Below are 19,411 nucleotides of genomic sequence, written 5' to 3' on the forward strand. Positions count from 1 at the left end.
ATATGGTATATCAATTTATTATTTGGGAAAAAGGGAGGTAACTACTTTTGCATTTATTGCGCTCGTGCTGTCTAAAACTTGGGTCGTATTTGAATGATGTATTCCATTTATCAACAAACTCAACTATTTTCCTCTATTAAAATAAATATCAATTGTCATCTAATTTACAGCCTATCGGTGTTTTACACGAAAAATATTGTACAAGCGGCCGTATGGCACTTTTGTTTCTTTCTAAAACAACTTCGATATAATCTTACACACTGTAAAGATAATACAAAATCTTTCAACCCTCTATTGCCCCTAATTACACTATAGATTTATTTTTTTTTTATACATATGAATTGAATCAGTTTTTTAACTGTAAATATTAAAAAGTAATTGATTACTAAAACATTAAAAAAAAATTACAAGAGGCAAAGGTGAAGATCCTCTAAACTTTTAACAAATATCTTAGGCAGTAGAGAGTTCAAGGCACATTTGATCAATTTACGAGCACTAGGTCTGCTCGTTTCAGTCTATTTTTCTTTATTTGCTCTGGCTCTCTTTTTCTTTTTTGTTTTCTTCTCTTTTTTCTTCTTTCTCTCCTTTCAAAATAAAATTAGAGTTCATAAATGCAGGGAAAGAGAGAGAAAGAGAGAGAGAGAGAGAGAGAGAGAGAGAGAAGAAGAGGGAGAGGAGAAAGAGAGAAACAGAGAAAGAAAGAGTCAAAACTAAAACGATCAGACCTGTTTCATGAATTAAATTAATTATACAATCACTATTATGCAATAAGTATCAATCTGATGTGGTAATTCAACAGATGTGTTAAAGTTTCATATATTATCTCTTCTTAAACTCTGTCGATTCTGTACTAAATCACATTAGATTAAGGCTGCTCTAGGCGTCATAGCACTTGCTTCATTTGCTCATTTTGTAGAGCTTTTTGTTCCGAGAGATCTTCTATGGTATTATGGAGAAACAACCTATAATTTAGTAAAAAGAAAGAGAACATACATATAGTGAAGATATTGCATTAATTAGTTTGTTATACTTTCAATATCATTGAAACATATTCGTCTTCAAAATTTGAAAATTTTATTGCAATTGTGCATTTTATCATAGAAAATAAAGAAGAATGATACTTCAAAAGAATTAAAAGTAGTTTTAAATATTAACATATTAAATATTAAATATTTACCACTAATAAGTGTCCGCTTTGTCGATTCTTACTGATCGCCGGGGTGGTACCAGTTTTGAATTCGATAACCCCCTCTTTACCACTGACTAGCTTGTGAGATACACTAAATATTTTTTTTAATATAAGTATAATAATAATAACACAGTAGAACGATAGTTTAACATTTTCAATATTACGCGTACGACGTATACCATGAACATTTTGTTTGGACATTTGTAAAAACTATTGAAAATATTAATTATAGATATTATATATTGCAACAGCATGTACTTACGATTCGTTATTGACGATTTTAAGAATATTTGGATTGCTAGTGATATCAATTGCTTTTGTCAGAGCTTCTATAATGTGCGGAACTTCCAAGATTAGATCACCCTGCACACACAAGCAGAACTTATATTACTCATAATAATTCTAAATTATATTTCCGATAATATACAAAATAATTATGATTTATCGAGTCTAACAGTGATAAAGTTTAAAAATTAAAAAATGCAAATTCCTTCAGTTATAATTTTAGGAAAATGTACCAAAATTTTATAATTTACTTATTTTATTTTGTGTAACTATTCTCTCTTTCTCCCTCTCTCTCTCTTTCTCTCATAATTTATTAAAATACCAAAGACATACCTTATCCTTTTTTAATTCAGGTGGTATCCTGACGATGAGTAAATTATCGGATTCACCGGTGACAACCAACTCCTCGATGGCTTTGTAAGGTAAGCGATGCTTAAGTTTGAACGTCTTAAGCGTATCGAGGATGTACACGGCATTTTGCGTTAGAATAAGTACTCTCTCGCGTGGCTTGTAACCATGTCGATCATACTTGATAACAGGAGTAGCGTACTGAAAATATTATCCACAATATGTTTAAAACATTAATGAGCCCTTAAACACAGACATAATTAAAAATAAATAAATTAAAAGAGATAAATGAAAAATTCAATATAATTTTCTTTTGATATAAAATTATTTTTACCTTTATGCTTTCCCCGGAAGGCAGAATATTATTAAGACTCTGTCGTAGAGCTTTGTGTTCCTCGCCGAGACGATCGGTTATAAATCTTGGGCCTAAGCTCTTCGCGTAAGATTTCTTCTTTCCTTTAAACACTGATTCTGCGAGGATCTTCAATTCGAAATGCTCCTTATCTTCCTTACTTAATGCTAATCGGTAACAACGGCTCTTCCATCTCTTATACATTACGCGTAGATGCTCTGATGCCTACGATTATACGTGCACTTAGTATAAATTTAACAATATATAAATTTTATATAACTTAATTTTATAATTGCACAATAATGGACTATATGTAATAATATATATAATTACAAGTATATATATTTGCAAGTAATGAACTTTTGACGTTGAAATTGTAAATAGGTCTAGGTTATTCATACCTCTCGGCAAGAATATGGACATGGTGGCCAATAATTGTTCAAGACACCCGGTGGCAATGTTTTAGAGAGCCTGATAAGCCATTGCGATTTTGCCAATTCGATGAAAGCCATGTTGACTTTAGTGGGAGGCCCATTTCGAGTGATGAATCCTTCGATAAATCTGCACAAAATCGAATTAGCATAAGATATCTAAAATATAATAGGATTTTAAATATATCTATATTTTTATAAAATATACAATTATAAAATTTATATATCTAGTTTATTATGAATGTAAATTATCTACATTTATATAAATCTAAGATATAAATATAAAATGTAATTTAAAATATAAAAAGTAAATTGAATAAAACGAAAATATAATACCTGCGAATAGTATTAACTGCATTTCGCCGTTTTTTCGCTATGCGTTTTGCATGCCATCTGCGAATGTACTTCTGGAAGACTATCGCCGCAGCCCGCATTTTCAAGTACCTTCTTCTTGCTAATATACACTTCCATTTGCTTTGAATGATAGCAGCTATTTCGTGTTTCTTCATTTGAAATGCATCTTCTGTGTCGAACAACGTTTTGGGAAATCGGATAAACAATTTTGTACTGTAATTAAAAAGAATAATTAACGATAGTATATATAAGGAATGAAACATATTACTAATATTTTATTGAGTATATTTTATAGAATTCGTGAAAATATGTGCAATATATTCAATATGAAATTCGCGAACTTACTTGCCCATTCTATACTCGTCCTGTTTGTATCCCAGATGACATACGAGCACCTGTACGCCTTCCTTTGCTGAACCATGATAATTCGGCCATGTATCCACGGAGAGGCACTTATAACGTTGCAGGAATTGTTCGTACGGTCTTCTATACGCGAAACCAGCGCGCCTAACCCGCAGATTCTCCATCAAGCCTAAGTACTTTACTTGATGTAGAACGATTTTCTCGTTGAATTGATCTGCAAGCATAGAATCTATGAATTTTTTCTTGGCATTTGATTATCATATTAACACTTTATTTCGTTAGTTTCTTCGAAAATAGCAATGAAAAATAATTTAATATGGAAATAATTAAATGATTACTTTGTAATGCTTTAATTCACTTATGTTATTATACGTTGAGTTATTTCTAATCTATATTTCTCTATGAAATGTGAGTATTTTTACATTAACTAATTTTTCTTCAAGCTTGTTTTTAATTAGTCTTTACTTACTTGGCATCTTAAAATCATTAGGTTTGATGCAACGAATGTAAGACGGTTCTTTGCCCATGAGAATCTCGACCAAATTATTCAAGCTATTCTTGAATTGAGTCACTGCAGTCTCTGGGCGTTTCTTACTGATTAAATCTTTCACGTCAAACACAGCCTATAATAAATAAATGCAGCAAGAATTATGCGGAAGTAAAAAATATGAAGAATACTCAAAATAAAAGGAAATATCAGAAACTGTACGAATTAGAATTCCCCTTTGTTTCTTTCCTCGTTGTTTTTCAAAATGATACAATAATAAAATTTATTCTACCTTTGTGATAGAATTCGTCGTATGTGACATAACTTCGCGCAGATCCCGAAATAGTAAATCGTTATTCTTTTCAAGAAATCCACGAACATTATACGTCACGTCACCGGCGTAATGTATTAATCTAAATTCCTGAAACATTAATAATGAGTGAATGAATTTCACACAATAAGGAACAAATAAATTCGTATAAGTAATTAATATAAAAGACTTACATCTCGGCCCATGATCTTCTGCGTTTGTATGTCTGCCTTCTGATGACTGATGTAGTGAGGATGATTGTTCAAATTTACATTCAATTTTTCCAAAAAGCTCAAGTCTGTCGGTTCTCCAGGCCGTAGACATTCCTCGTCCATCAATGATATTATTCCTGTTCATCAACAAATCGGTTAATGACATCTTGTAAACATGCGGGCAGAGAATCACATACATACTAACTTTATAAAAAGGTCTTTATGAAATTTTACCTTTGTATTTCTCCTCAATTAAGTCACAGATAACTTTATTGTTGAAATACTGTATATTCTCCCAAGCTATACCTTCGCGTAGATATTCCTCTTGCTCCGATTTTAGCGTCAATTGAATAAACAGCTGTTGAAGTTTTTCGTTGCAGAAATTGATGCAGAATTGCTCGAAGCTGTAACAAAACAACAGAGTTTTTAAGTCAATCAACAACAATTAATCTAGTAACAACAAATAATTGGAAACGTCAGCGTAAAAATTATCAAAAATACTGTAGATTTTTATAAATTAATATTTGTTAAATAATTCCCCTTTCAAGAATAAGATTTAATTATTGAAGATAAAAATATATCTAAAATGTAAAATATAAACCATAAATTAAAAGATATAATATATAAGATATATGAAGTGTAAAATTCAAAATATAAAATATAGATTTTAAAAACCATATGCATATATGCGTGTGTGTAAAGTTTAAAAAAGTATATAACAGAAAATATAAAAATTTAAATTATTATACATCAATATATAAGTGAAATTAAAAACAGTTACCTGTTTTTTTGGAAAATCTCAAAGCCGTAAATATCCAAAATGCCCATAACCATTTTATGTCGGGGATTGGTAAGAGGCTGCAATGACTTGTTGAGTCTGGTCACGAGCCAGGTGAATAATCTGTCGTACACGGCCTTAGCTAGAGCGTCTCGTGCATAGATAGCTAATTCTCTATTCAAGGGTGAAACCACAACGTCACCCTGAGCATTTATGGTACGATGAGTGAATGCCTTTGCCAGTCGCTTTACGTCGCATCCTAATAACTGTTTCATCGAACTATGTATTAGTTGCTTGCATAATTATTTGCATCGAGAGATGCAAACCGCTTTTTTAACTAGACTAACTGAGATAGAACACTACGACACTATATAATAATTTTGTTGAAAAAATTGAAATCTTTTAATAAAATGGTAATGTCTACGATTGATTTTATGTCAATAATGGTAAATAAATACAATGATAAATAATTTAATGGGAATTAGCAGCTCATTCCTAATCTGGTGCAAATCGCCTGAGCATAATTACCGTAGCAATGGCGTCGACGGACGCGGGTTTTAGGATTGTCGCTACACCCTCCTCCTCCGTGAAGCCCACGTTGCCCATATGCAGTACCGACGAGACTATGGCAAACAGATCATTCTGTTCCTGCTGGGACATCTCCATAGTCTTCATAGCCTTAATAACCTCTTTGTACTGATTAGCATCGTCAATGGTATCCACTGTACCTTTCGTCTAAGATCGATTCACAAAGAGATATATGAGAAAAGAAAATCGAGATGAAAGAAACAAGAAGAGATTTGACGAAGTGACTAATTTGTGAAATATATAAAAATAAAGAATGTGTATAATTAATAATATTAGAAAGAAGAGAAATTTCCATTAATCATCGGGCAAATAAAATCGAACGCGCTTACCCCGCTGCTCAGGTAGAAGAAAGTGTCCAGATTTCGTTTTAGGAATAATCTTTTCAACGTGTCGTCGTCTGCGCCTGCTAAAAGCTGATAGAAGATATGAAAATTGCGCTCGCCATTTGATTGATGAACAACTCGGGACTTCTCCAACAGATAATTCAAGATATTTCCACCGACTGGATCTCCCTGAAAGTATCTTACGTTATTTAATGGCGTTACGTAACATAAATATATTACGTATAATAAATCGATAAATTCTCCCAAAAAATCAGACGGATAGATAGAAATCGATGGAAAGATGATTTAATAGGAATGAGAAGGAATTTTCGCAACTGTCTTTTACTTTACTTTTACTTTACTCTTACTTAATTACCTAGGAGAATAATAAACGAATTCAACTTTCAATCTCGCGAGATCAGTTCTTGTTGATCGATTTTCGTTACTTTCGTCGCCTCCTTTTTTATTATTTAGTCATTACTTAAAATAAAAATCTCACCTGGAAATTGAATTGAACGTCCATATATTTGCCAAAACGGGAGGAATTGTCATTGCGATTAGTCTTCGCGTTACCAAACGCTTCTAACACTGGATTGCTGCCTATTAGTTTTTCATTCACTTGTTCAACTTGCTTCTTGTGTCCAGTAGCTGCCGCAATAAATTCCAGAACCTTTTTAGATGCCTCTGTTTTTCCAGATCCGGATTCGCCTAAGACAAGAATAAAGAAAAAATTAATTAATAATACCAGATATCTCCAGATTAAACGTAACGAACTTAAAATTTAATTTTAAAATAAAGAGAAAAGAAAAAAAGTGTGATCCTTTACCTGAAATCAAGATACATTGGTCGCGATTCTCCTTTGCCAGGGATTGATAGGCGGTGTCCGCAAGAGCGAAGCTGTAAATAGGACAATAAACCTATATTCTATTGTAAATATACGACAAGACTATTTATACGATGAAGACTAGAAAAGTAAAAAAGTTACATGATAAAACTAAGCTTTGCAAGATTGAATTATAATCAGTGACGATTCGAGAAATTGTTATCTAGAATGCAGAACCTCATCAATTTGAGAAAATCGTCGCAGAATGTAAAGCAGAATATATGAGAAGATATTCACATATGAGGAGGCGCCTCAAAAAAGTTTCTCCTGTGATAGTACTGAATTGTTTCCGGGGTATAGATGGGTAGTTTCTTGTATGGATTTACCGACACTAATACCTGGCCAATGTACGTCTGTAATTATATCGCTTATTAATAATATAATCCGTTCTACAAAAAGTTGTGCATACTATTACTCTCTCTCTCTCTCTCTCTTTCTCTCTCTTTCTTTCTACTCACATAAATGAGATCCTCGTTGAAACGTTTGCGCAAGTTGTCGATGAAAGCTAACTCGCTTTGGAAATCCTCCAGAAGAACGAAGTCCTGAACTCCGACTCGATCACGTTCGTGAAGTCCTCGCTCCATATTTTCAAGCTCCAATTTCCTGTTGCGACCCTGAATTTCCGGCCTAAAGCCACCTCCGGTGTCAGCCGTCTCCACGCTGCAAAAATCGTCAATTATCCGACTCTATTCCATCGTAATCGATATTTTCACATTACGTGATGTGTTTACATGTCATTACACATTGCACGACTCTGTTCATTTAAAAAAATCGGAATTTCAGAAATACTTCTCTTTTTCTTCCAGACGGCTTTTATTGCATGACGAAATATTTTACGCACTATTTCGGCTATCTTAACATTTATAAAGATATTAACGACTAATGTTTGACATCATGTAGGAAGAAAATTTATTTTAAAGATTTATTTGTTACCGAAATTACGCTCAAGAAATAGGACATTTTTAATGACAGTAATGGGATTAATATAACGTTGTTTAAATTATATTTCAAACATTTATTTAATATATAGTATATACATCCTATTTCCATATCTGTCGTTAAAAAATCAGGACCAACAAACTTCCAAAATTGGACAACGTTGGAATCTCCAATTTTTTATATTGTTTCGAGTGCTTTGCAGTTGCGCTAAAAGTTTAACAGGTAAGGCATACGCTTTGTCGCCGTCTCATGGCCTCGAGCAGACGATAAAGACATTGATTAGATATTGAAATGGTTCGTAATGTTCCACGCTCGTGTATAGCAGAGCAAACGGAGATAGATCGACCGGCAAATATTTTCATACGCCGATCGAGAATAAGAATACCATATGGCTTTAAATTCGTCAAAATCGATATCGTGAATGTTTATCGGTCTAATTAATAATTTATTAAAGATTTTTCTTTACACACTCACCCCATGTCTTCGTGGTCTTGTAGCTTGCGCCTGCGACACCCAAGACAAAACATAAATATTTAATTCGGCGAACTTTGCATCTTGCAAATCGCAAACGCGGACTTGATTCTGGGCAGTCCTCGCTACCTGGTTTTCAGTCGCGCAAGGTATCGACCTAAAGCCGCGCACCTTAGATAAGATAAACGAGAATTCATGATATTTTCAGCAAACGGAAACGCGAAAATCAATATCTCCGCGATTAATTCCGGCGGATTTGAATAGGAAATAGCAAAGTTAGATTTTCAGCAAAGTTTTCTTGTTATCGTTAAGAGACTTTGTGTATCGTATCAGTATTTGTTGAATATCGTGTTTTTTCTTTTTTTTTTTTTCGAAGAATTCGCATATACCTTCGATAGCAATTTTCCAAGAGATAATGAATGATAACGCAACAATCGAGAAATATAGCATTTGCACGAATGCACTGTGATTTTCTGAAAAATAATCAACAGATAACGCAACACTCGACACACAAGTAAACTTTCTTTAAGTTCTCGTGATGCTACTACGTTGACAATGAACTATTGAGTAATTTTCTTTACGATACTTCAATTACAATTAAACAGCTCATTTTCACGCTGTCCTAAATGCATATTTTAAAAAAGATGTTATAAACAAATGTAAATTATGTGGGATGGGACATCCGAGAGCCTACATGTCTATCGTATAAATGTGTTAAATAAATGGAGAGTTTTTTTTTTATTATAACGTATAATCTTTTTTTTTTTTAAATACGAATTTAGGATTTATGACGATTGTATTTCCTGCAACTCAATTACATCTCGACGTCACGACGTGGCTCAAGGAAGGAGGATTCTAAATTTTTCTTAATTTTTTAATCCAATTCCGCAGGAGACGCGCACTCTTCACCGTCAATTCTCGTCGCTTAACACCAATCCCGCGAATTTACAACGACAACGATACACGTCACTTATTTTCCTCCACTTGACGAGAATCGGTAATCCTCCAGAGAGAAGACCTGTCCAGGGTCGTGTCCGGCGATACTTAGCAGATAAACGCGGACGCACAACGATCAGGAGATCCCTCTTGGGTTCTTTCCGTTTAAGAGATGCTTTCGCGCGTTATGTATACAGCAGTGGAAAAGTCGCGCGTCTTCTCGATGTCGAAAAGTCGACAAGGCACCGCGCAAGGATGGAACTACCTACGACCGCTACTCACGAGCGATTCGGCGGTGACCACCACCTTTCATCCATCCTTCGTCCATTCGCGACGTTTATCCCCCTCTCCCTCTAGTCCGTTATCCACGACTGATAGCGGAACGAACCGCGGCGCCTAATGACAAGTGCACGCTGCCCGATGAGAGGGAAACCGTCGTGAAAATTCGTTAGCGCGAAACGGAGTCGTAAACACGGTTTACGGTGTGCGCGATTCGTACCAGAGAAATTACGTTGACTCGGTCGATTTGTACGATAGAATCTTAATGACGGAACGTAATAAATTCCGCTGAAACGGGCAAATACATTGAGAAGTCAGATTTCGACTGCCATGAAGACGACGATTTTGATTTTACTCCCTTAGGGATTTCTTCCTGGCATTTTTTCCAAAAATTTCACTAGTGGGACTGTGCAAAGTGACGTCACAATTGGTAAGTTGCCGAAACGCATCTGATAATCGGATGCAAGACTAGTCGTGATGATAAAAGAGAGAGACAAACGATGGTGGAACCGTATCTAATCTAATCTAATCTAATCTGAATTCATTCTTTCAAAGCACGTAATAAGTCTTGCGAAACCTAATAAAACACATTCGCGGTATTCATCCGACCGATCGCGCACTATTGTATTATCACGGTAGAATATATACCGCATTGTTGCATCAATCGCTACATTAATCAACCATGCGGATTAACGCGGTCTTTTTTAAAGCGCGAATCGAGAGTCCAATCGCGATACACATCGGCCTTATTTGAAACTTATAAATGTACTCAATTTTATTATTAGTAAGTGAGAATCGAACCGACTGTTATATAGTACAAAAACACAATTCAGTTATATTCCAAGTACTTGTACGCCGCGAGTGTAATTAATTACCTATTTTAATCTAATCTAATCATATCGTTCGCATTCTTCTTCCGTTTTTTTAATTAATCTTACTTAATCTAATCATCTAAATTAAAAACAATGATAGTACGTAACACATTGCCGATCGGGCGCGTCTGGCCGTAAATTCTCTACCGCAGCATCATCGCGTAATTGCTCGAACGGTCGAACGAGCCGAACAAATAAAAAGAATTGGAAGTAATCGTTCTCGCGATAATTAAGACGGTCGTAATAACGAGGCGGTATTTTTACCTTTAAGAGAAGGAGAGAGCAAAGGGAGGATAAAAACTCGCGCGGGGCGAGCCTCGTGGCGCGCGAGCGCGCTGAGTTATTAACATTATTAATCGCGGGGCTGCGGGATCAATAAATAATTAAACGCGGCGTTTATCTCTTTGCCTCGCGCGAACCGGTCGTTCTTTCCTGGAAGCGTAAAAAATCGATCTGACTCATTGACTCGGTCATGAACCCCGTTCGATGAGCAATTTGCAGCCTCGCGAATGCTGAGTAGGTAGGTGGATACATATCGTGAATGCGGGTCGCGATATATCGGCAAGAAACAATCGCCACACCAAGGCGAGCCTCGTGTTGCTCATTCTGGCGCTCGTCTACATCACGGCATGGCAGGCGGAATTATTAATCGCGCAGCACAAAGGAGGCCATTGTCGCGCCATCGCCGGCTGTCAAAAAATGTTGCGGAGATACACGGCTAACGGACCTTGTGCCTGCTCTTTAATTTTTCGTCTCGCAGTAAAGTGAACAATAAAGTGAACACGGGAAAATGTAAAAAAACATGTCCTGGGAAGTGTAAATAATATTTTCTTAACGCACCGTGAGAAACATTTTGTCTGCACATTTGCAGATATATCACTAATTCGCACTAGATCGTTACCTGTGAAAAGCATCTTTTCTCACCAACATCTTTTCCCAACAACATCTTTTCCCCTCTGTCTTTCTTCGTTAATCGTACTTTGTGACTTATCGGGACTCGCGATTAGCACGTTAGCGTGTCCTTTATATTATTTAGTTAACGTGACGGGAATCGATCGTGCGTTACCGCGGTCGCGCGTGCACGTTCGCGTGAAACGGAAAGTCGTAGCCGTCGTTGCATTTTTCCGCACCGTGAAATCGGGGACGCGTCTCTACGCTGACGCAATGCGTCATCTCGCGATGAGTCAAGGGGAAAAAGGGGCCTTCGGCAATCCTCGACGCAATAAAAAAAAATATCGCGAGCCCGTTTCAACGAAGAGGACGTGCCGTATGTGACGTTTACTCCGAAAATATGCACGAAGGATGCAACGGACGAGCGGCGATGCGGCGAAGGAGACGCGGCTGATCGAATGATCGCATCGAGCACGAATGATGTTATCGAACAAAAAGGGGGGAGTCCAGTACAGATTGCGGAGAAGTGTGCATGTATAATTATTTATGAGATAATTGCCTGCTATCGGTCACCAAATTTAATCCGCAAAATTGAGAAATCTAACGCCGCGCTGTAATTATCGTGTTATCTAGGTAATTGGGTAACCTTCTTAACTTCTTCGTCTCCTCCGTCTATAACTTGACGATACATTCGTCTTACGTGAGGACGAAGCAACCCATTTCCGGAAACCGGTTGGCCTTTTGTCGGCTCTCTCGCGTCGTCCGGCGAGAGGAAGGACGAGTTTTCACCGCGTTGTCCGTCGACGTTCGCGCGAGACCACCGTTTGTCGCAAATTTTACATTCACAAGTTGAACGGCAAATGGGGAGGAAAGAGCGCGGGTGAGTATCTTTCAACTTGAGACGCTTGGATAAAAGATAACAACGCGCGTATTGTAACAAATATTACAAAATACAAAGCGTATGTGAGAAAGTGCAAAAGCGTCAAGAAAAAAGAAATATATAATATTAATAGTATCGCACGCCTATATAATATTTTGATATTATTTTCCTCCGTCGACTAAATCAATGATTAATAATGAGTAATAATAATAAGCCGCAAATAAAATGAGTATCTATAATAAGTAGATAACCCGTAAATAAAATAAAGTTCAAGATAAACAACGCTCTTTTCGCAACTCTTCTATTGTCACACAGGATCCATCTTCATCTTCATCCCGAAATAACCCCCCGGCACGACACGGTGCACCATAAATATGACGAGCGTGTTTGCGAGGATTATCGTTGTGCATGCTGGAAATAAAATGCGACAGCCAGTTCGCTCACGTGGCGCCTTTTCGATCGGGTCGTTACGATGAGCGATTTCCGGCCATGTTACGTGGCCGCACGAAGCCCGCATAGTAAAAGCGCTTTCATCTTATGATAATGAAAGGAAGGCAGGCGCACGATGTGCGCCACGAAACATTTCCTGTCTGTGTTCCTATTCGCCTCGTCGACGAAAGGTACTGTTAGGATTTTCACGCCGCGAGGATTCAACCTGGCTTGCAATTAGTTGCAATGGGTGCCAGCCACGGTCACGAAGTCCGCGGGAGCTCATCTTTTAAATATCTACCCGATTGTTGAATGTGAGTTTTTAAACACGAAGCGTGTAACTTCGATACGGAGCCTGAACACGATATAAACGGCGGTGCGAGATAAAAGGAAAGACGAAGCGCTTGTAAAAGACCGGCGTGCACTCTTTGGAACGGTAACACGAGGACATTTATTTAATACAACAGCGCTCTGGAATTAATCTCCGATCACTCGCGTTCTTCCAAAGTCCGCTCAGCAATATTTCAATCCTGAATTTACCGAAATTATGACTTCTTCCCAACAAAGCACCCCAGCCGAGCTCTTTCACTTTTCAACATTTCAATGTTTGTTTTTCAGGATAATCAAAGGAGTAGGATGACAAACGAATGAAACTAAACTTTCGCTAAATCGAGTACAAATCAGAAATCAAGGCGCAAGAGATGACACACAGATTTCGGGCAGGAGTAACACGAGGTTGATAAATTGGCCGAGAAGCGTGAAGGCACCGACCTTACGTTGATTTCTCACCGAATCCTCGTCGGGAAGAGAAACCGGTTAGCCGGTTCGGATTCGGATCGACCTTGAGCCTTGGTCATCCCCGGTACCTGAAGTTCAGGGCTCTCTCAAGGTGTTGTCCGCCGGCAGTAGCGAGTCTTAATAAGCTCCGCTCGCGGACCCGAGACGACGACGAGAGAGCGAGGATGAGGGAGGAGGACGAAGCGCGAGAGACGGAGAGAGAAAGAGGGAGAATGTACGCGGTGTGTAATAATAAACCGGCAGCGGAGGAGCGACGGAAGACGGGAGGACGGTAAAAAAGAAGACGTGGAAAAAGCACGGGGGAAGGACCCGCGAGTCGATTTAACGGCGAACTTAAGCGCCGCGATCTATTTTCGGTAGGCGCGCTCCTCCGAGCTCGGCGTGCGTAAAAGTCGCGTCCGCTACGTAGGTGGACTGTGAGTTTTCAGGACTATTGGACAGCCTCATGCCGGAACCTGCTTGAAAATACCGAGAAAAACGAGAGTGTGTACAATCAAAAGGAGAAACCAATAAGAGCAAGCTAGGAGGGATCAGTGCACGAAAAAGAAAGAAAATGGAAAAGTCTCTAAGCCCCTCGCAGACTTTCTAACGCGCGCGTTCGTTCGCGTTTCGCGCGTGGTGTAAAAAGGAAAAACGAGTTTGCCGCTTTTTTTCGAATCGCCTCGCTCACTTGATCACTCCATTTACTTGACCTGACCCGACGTTTTACGCGCAAACGTAATATTCGCGTTAACTCGCCCTGACATTTCACGCTTGGCGAATCTACGGTCGCGCGTGTCGCCGCTCGCGCTAATTAACGGGCCGTGCGCGAATTGCGTAACGACAGGAATCGCACGAAAAAGCCGGTTGGCGCGAGACTTGGTATCCGAAAACCCGGACCGAGCTCAAAATGTGGAACGAGCTGCTGCCGCTCTTTCCCCCTCTCGCCTCTGCAGAGCGATGTTTCCGCGATTGAAAACGTCGAACGTCGACGTGTAAACGCGGAGTTGAATTTCCGGATAATATCGGATCGCGTTACGACAACTCGATACCGCGTGATGGACGACTTGTAGAAATTATTCACGCATCAGCGGCTTTCGACGGCGCGATATTTCGGTATGCGACGCGCGAGCGCCAATCGGAGATCAGATTGAATCGGCGAGTGCTTTCGCTCGGGCTATCTCGACTTTCGCTACGAAAAATTTCTACGAAGTCCATGCGAGAGAGGAGTACATTTTCATTTGTCGGCTCGACGACGACGAAAAGCGACACCGTGCCCGACGGCGACAACGTCGAAGTTCCGGACAGCCGACGGAAAGCCGAGGGCAGGATCAAGATACAGCGGATAGAGCAATTACAGTTTCCACCGTTCGGAGAAGCATAACTCTCGCTCGCTCTTTTTCCCCGCGAGCGCATCCGTTTCTATCCGCTCTTGCGATCTCACGCCACTGAATACGCACTTTCTGGGAAACAAACGCTCTCGGCCTGCAATTACTCGCGTGCCAGTTTTCGCGATGTCGAGCCGCGCCGACGTGCGTGTTGCGATACGCGAACTTCAGCTTCGGCGACCTGACGCGTACCTGACATGTGCGTATCGACTGCTGAAATTGGGGAGCTGTTGCAAAATACCGTCTCTCAGATACGGTAAATGTAAATCGTGAATGCTATCGGTCGCGTACATTGCGACCGATTATTAAGCGAGCGAATAACGTTCACGATTTACGTTTACCGTATCTGAGAGAGAGAGAGAGAGAGAGAGAGAGAGACTCGGTATTCCGGCAAAAACTCCCCCTATTCCCTTCTTTTGCGAAACATTGTTAGGATAGAGGCGGAAGAGGATTTCGCTCGCGAATGTTTACGAGGTCTTCGTTTCGACAGCAACGGAGCAACTTGACTTATACCCGCCCTCCCGCGTTTTTCGTTTGATTTGATTTTCCGAACCAATCGTGTGTCGCTTTTCGCGCCGTCTCTGCAAGTCCGTTTGTAAAGGATACGAATTTCAACCTCGCCTCGTTTTATTCCGTTCTATTGCGCAACGTTATGGTGAACGATCTGTTATACGGATCGGAGGTGTCACGCGCGTACGAGTGCTCGCGAAAGTGGTTGATATTAAGTCGTCGAATGCGGGACGCCGCGGCTTCACATCGATTTTGCGTTAAGATGATATTTTTTTCACACGATGCTTTCTATGATCGCCGTGATTGCCTTGTAAAAAGAGGGCTCTCGCTTTCTCTCGTTTCCTTTTCGAGTCTCCTCTCTGTGCGAGGAGGGGCGCGTTGATAGAAATCCGGGGGTCCCACGAACACCGGGACGCGGGTACACCCACCGACGACAACAATGCCTCGACCGAATTCCTGCTTTTGTTTCAGCCTTCGACGTCGCTTTCCCGGAAGATAATTCAGCGTTCCTACAATCAGCATCTGCGCGGATTCCCGGCCCGATCGCGCCGGGTTTTACGACTTCTCACTTTGCTCGTAATTTCTGTCTCAACCCGCGAAATCCGGAAGATAAGCGCGGAGTGTCGACGATAATCGCGTTATTGCGTAACGAATACGAACAAAGGGATGATAAAAGTGTCATAAGACATAAATTATAAACAATTTACAAAGCGCGAAGATGCATATGCATATTGGTACATATAGATATTTTGTAGAGACAAAGAATATTTAATAAATTAAAAATCAAAAAATATTTAATAAAGCAATTTAATTCACAAAAAAGTGGATACTAATTTTGGTAAATATTTTATATATTACAATATGTATGTGATATACTGCATATATTATAAGTATCATAACTTGCAATTAAAATATTATCTCAAATTAATTTTCACGACTCAATCAGGATGAAAAATAAAAATTTCGCCGCAGGAATAAAAAGTTATCGTCGGGAGAAAATGAATATTTGTCAATTAACTTCGAGTGGAGAGACTTTTGCTTTGGCCGATTTTTATAATCTAAGACGTGAATGTAATCAATTCGGAAAATGAAATTCGAGTAAACGAAGATACAATTTCAAATTTATAAAGGAGCCTATCATTCCTCAGAAAATAATGCGACAAAAACGAAATACCGAGTCGTTAATATCGCTATAGTTAATACCAGCGATATCTGACGTGTCCTTCGATAAATTTAAGTGAACATGAAGTCGCGTTTAAAATGCAGCGTCGCGTCGACGTAAAATCGTCCTTGGTCGACCAATGACATCTTCATCAAAGCCTTTAAACCGTTAACCTTCGCTCGAAACCGACAACCAATTTGATAGGTTTCACCGAACAAATTCTTGATCTTTCGCGAATGTGTTATCGGGACTCACGAAACGCATATTTTACCGTTTCAATTTCAAGCCATATTTCAGTGACAACAGATTCTCAACAGATCGCGAGTGGCTTACATCGTTGTAAAAGCATTGTTATTAAATGAAACATTGTTTACATTGAATAAATTAAGTCACTTTGTGACGACATTCCTCTCCATTTTTTTTATAGCATCACCTTAAAAAGCTGGGACACATGGCTATACAAATATTTGTTTTGTTGTGTTAGTTGCTAGAAGGTTAATTCGACTGCTTGTTAGGTGCAGTCGTTACGATATAATTGGCGTGAGATATGATTATAACGAGAAATATGGTGTCGTACTTTTACTTGCGTGCGGACAATTTCTAGTACGGTGCACGTTGTGTAACGAGCTGTGCGAGCGCACGTTAAAATGATAAATTGTAACAAATGACAAAAAAGCGCAAACAGATTGGACCGTCTACTAGAAAATGACTCTACACGAAGTTGCGGATCGTATCACAGTGCATCTCTAAGATCGCTGCACATCTGCGGGCAACATCTGCAGAGATCAGTGCGGCGAACTTTCAATGAAAAAGCGCGAGATGGTTGTGATTTCTTTCTCGTGACTCACGCCGAGTGCAAACGGGGCGATATGAATTACGATCGATGCGTCTGCCCCGGGTCGATTGAAACGGAAAAAGAGATACGCAAAATATTCTTCTAATTTAGCTAGAATTTATCGGGCAAGTATTCTCGCTTCGATTATCGTGCGGCAAAAATAAAGCTGAGAAAACATGAGGATTGATATGGGAAATTTTCCGCGAAAGAAATTTTACGCGAAACAAACTTTATTCAACTCATCAATACCAAAGCATCTGGACTGTGTATTCCTGTTTAAAATTTTAATTTTAATATCTTCGTGACTAAAAAAAAACACACAATTTTCCTCGGAGGAGACACAAACGAACATACGAACAGGAAACATCGGACAAAGCGTAGAACTTGTCAAGTTCCCTCATATCAGCATTTGCTTCTTTTTCTGTTTTACTTTCGTTCTTCGAACGCATGCAGAATGCAAGCACAAAGCGTGCTCGTAAGAAAAAAGAATGTTGTCCGTACTCACTTTCGTTCCGCCCGAGTACTCTCGTTCTCGTCGTGGCCAGAGACTCACAAGTAGTCCGCAGCAGCGTGCTCGTCCATCGTCAGGTCACCATGAGAGATCCTCCCGTCGTCTTCTTCATCAGCGGTGGCAACGGTGGCAGCAACACTTGCCGCACACTGCTTATCACAGGTCTTGCTGACTTTGACAGGTTGCGTACGTCACACCGCAATCCGGCCGATGCAACAACTGCCGACGCTCGAAGGATAACGCGAATTCGTCCACGTACCGTGGTGTAACACGCGAAACTGCCGGCTCCAAGGAGCTCCTCGCACCACACAAGCCGCACAAGGTGGCGGCTGAGGAAAGAATGAAGCGGCAGGAGAAGGAGAAAGAGAAAGAGAGAGAGGGAGAGAGAGAGAGAGAGAGAGAGAGAGAGAGAGAGAGAGAGAGAGAGAGAGAGAGAGAGAGAGAGAGAGGGAGAGAGGAATTCATCCCGGTGTGCGTGCGCAACGTGTCGCTCACGCCAATGTGTAAGACGCGTGGTTGTATGCCCATAAACTTGCCAGGCGCGCGGGGGAGGGATATGGGTTTTGTTTTAGAATTAGCTTCTCGCGTCGCGTTCTACAATCGTCCTGATCACATTCCTAATTGTTTTTATGAACTTGACACGCGCGCGCACACACAACGCGTGTGTTATCACGTCTCTTTCAAATGAATGTACTCCTCTCTTCCGGGAGATCTTTCTCAAATTCTAAGCGAAACGTGGATTCTCGGGGAGACGTGGGGAGTTTCCTCCGGGAATCTCTGGGACGGCGATGCTGAACGAGTTCTTCAGATCGAAGTGAGTAATGGATTGTAAATCACGAATAATCGGTAATAACAGCCGGATGACAGATCGTAATGATTTCGCGCGAGATATCTGCGCTCGCTTCTTCGATATTTGTCGTCGGTCGAGGAGTTCATTTTCGAAACGTTCATATTTATTTTTGGAGTACAAAGATCACGTACGTTTGAGAGACCGTGAATTTTCCGCCGTTCTTTTATTGTATGATTATTTATTAATTTTTTTAAATATAGTTTTGCGACGTTTCGCAAACGAGCTCCCTCGATTTTCTTCGGGCTCGTCGTTTGTCAGCGCGTCAACGTCGACGTAGCGCGACAAATTGTGCCGTCTTCTGGTTACCGTAAAACCTTCATCCGGTGTTGCACAAGGCGCACAAAGAAGCCGTTTCAGGGAGTAATATCTGGACGAGTGGAAAGGCGAGCGCATGTTCCCTCGTCTAATACAAACGACGGTCTCGAGGATAATCGAGTGCACTCAACTTTATTATGCATCGTGCGGCAACCCGGAAATTCGACATCGGAAACCGCTCGCAGAGAAATCCGCTTGTATTTTTAGCGTCTACCGTACTCTACCACTTCGAACCTCACGTTCGAACGGAACGAAAATATTTTTCAAAATCGTTCCCGGCGAGTAGTCGAGATGATAATTACGACGCCCCAATATATGTGGTAATTGTTAAATATTAATACTATTAATATAATAGAAACGCGAATAACAATATATTTTCCACTTATCGTAATTATTAAATTCGCGATATCGCGACAAGCAAGTATGATCGCAAAGAGGAGCTGGCTCCGTGAGAAGCCGAAGC

The 19,411-nt window shown here is 39.7% G+C and overlaps 1 protein-coding gene and 1 long non-coding RNA gene across 6 annotated transcripts; one reads left to right on the top strand and one right to left on the bottom strand.

The window, feature by feature from the left end:
• Positions 1 to 106: 106 nt before the first annotated feature.
• Myo61F (unconventional myosin 61F) lies at positions 107 to 18,101 on the bottom strand. 5 transcript variants are annotated; one of them, XM_011155688.3, is made up of 21 exons: positions 9,284 to 9,544; positions 8,317 to 8,346; positions 7,362 to 7,563; positions 7,141 to 7,256; positions 6,847 to 6,917; positions 6,520 to 6,728; positions 6,027 to 6,209; positions 5,638 to 5,844; positions 5,113 to 5,375; positions 4,566 to 4,735; positions 4,314 to 4,468; positions 4,102 to 4,230; positions 3,792 to 3,945; positions 3,305 to 3,536; positions 2,942 to 3,172; positions 2,576 to 2,735; positions 2,157 to 2,399; positions 1,808 to 2,023; positions 1,452 to 1,552; positions 1,178 to 1,280; positions 107 to 962 (listed from the first exon to the last, which is right to left on the bottom strand). In XM_011155688.3, the coding sequence occupies exons 2-21, from the start codon at positions 8,319 to 8,321 to the stop codon at positions 948 to 950; spliced, it is 3,165 nt and encodes a 1,054-aa protein (XP_011153990.1). In that variant the 5' UTR covers positions 8,322 to 8,346; positions 9,284 to 9,544; the 3' UTR covers positions 107 to 947. The 5 variants fall into 5 exon arrangements, with proteins under 5 accessions (XP_011153990.1, XP_011153985.1, XP_011153987.1 ...); XM_011155683.3 differs by having other exon boundaries at positions 9,132 to 9,544; XM_011155685.3 differs by having other exon boundaries at positions 9,381 to 9,535.
• LOC112590088 (uncharacterized) lies at positions 11,349 to 16,028 on the top strand. Its single transcript, XR_003113989.1, has 3 exons — positions 11,349 to 12,171; positions 12,487 to 12,914; positions 13,219 to 16,028. It is a non-coding gene; the product is annotated as an uncharacterized LOC112590088 (long non-coding RNA).
• Positions 18,102 to 19,411: the final 1,310 nt, after the last annotated feature.

The sequence above is a fragment of the Harpegnathos saltator genome, unplaced genomic scaffold, assembly GCF_003227715.2.
Source record: "Harpegnathos saltator strain DR-91 unplaced genomic scaffold, Hsal_v8.6 scaffold71, whole genome shotgun sequence".
In the NCBI taxonomy this organism is placed as follows: Eukaryota; Metazoa; Arthropoda; class Insecta; order Hymenoptera; family Formicidae; genus Harpegnathos; species Harpegnathos saltator.

Coding starts and splice junctions, on each gene's coding strand:
- Myo61F (XM_019845467.2), bottom strand. CDS start 8,369: ATGTTTTGTCTTGGGTGTCGCAGGCGCAAGCTACAAGACCACGAAGAC. Junction 3,537..3,791: donor TAATGATTTTAAGATGCCAA/GTAAGTAAAGAC, acceptor CTATGCTTGCAG/ATCAATTCAACGAGAAAATC. Junction 1,281..1,451: donor AAAATCGTCAATAACGAATC/GTAAGTACATGC, acceptor AAAAATATTTAG/TGTATCTCACAAGCTAGTCA.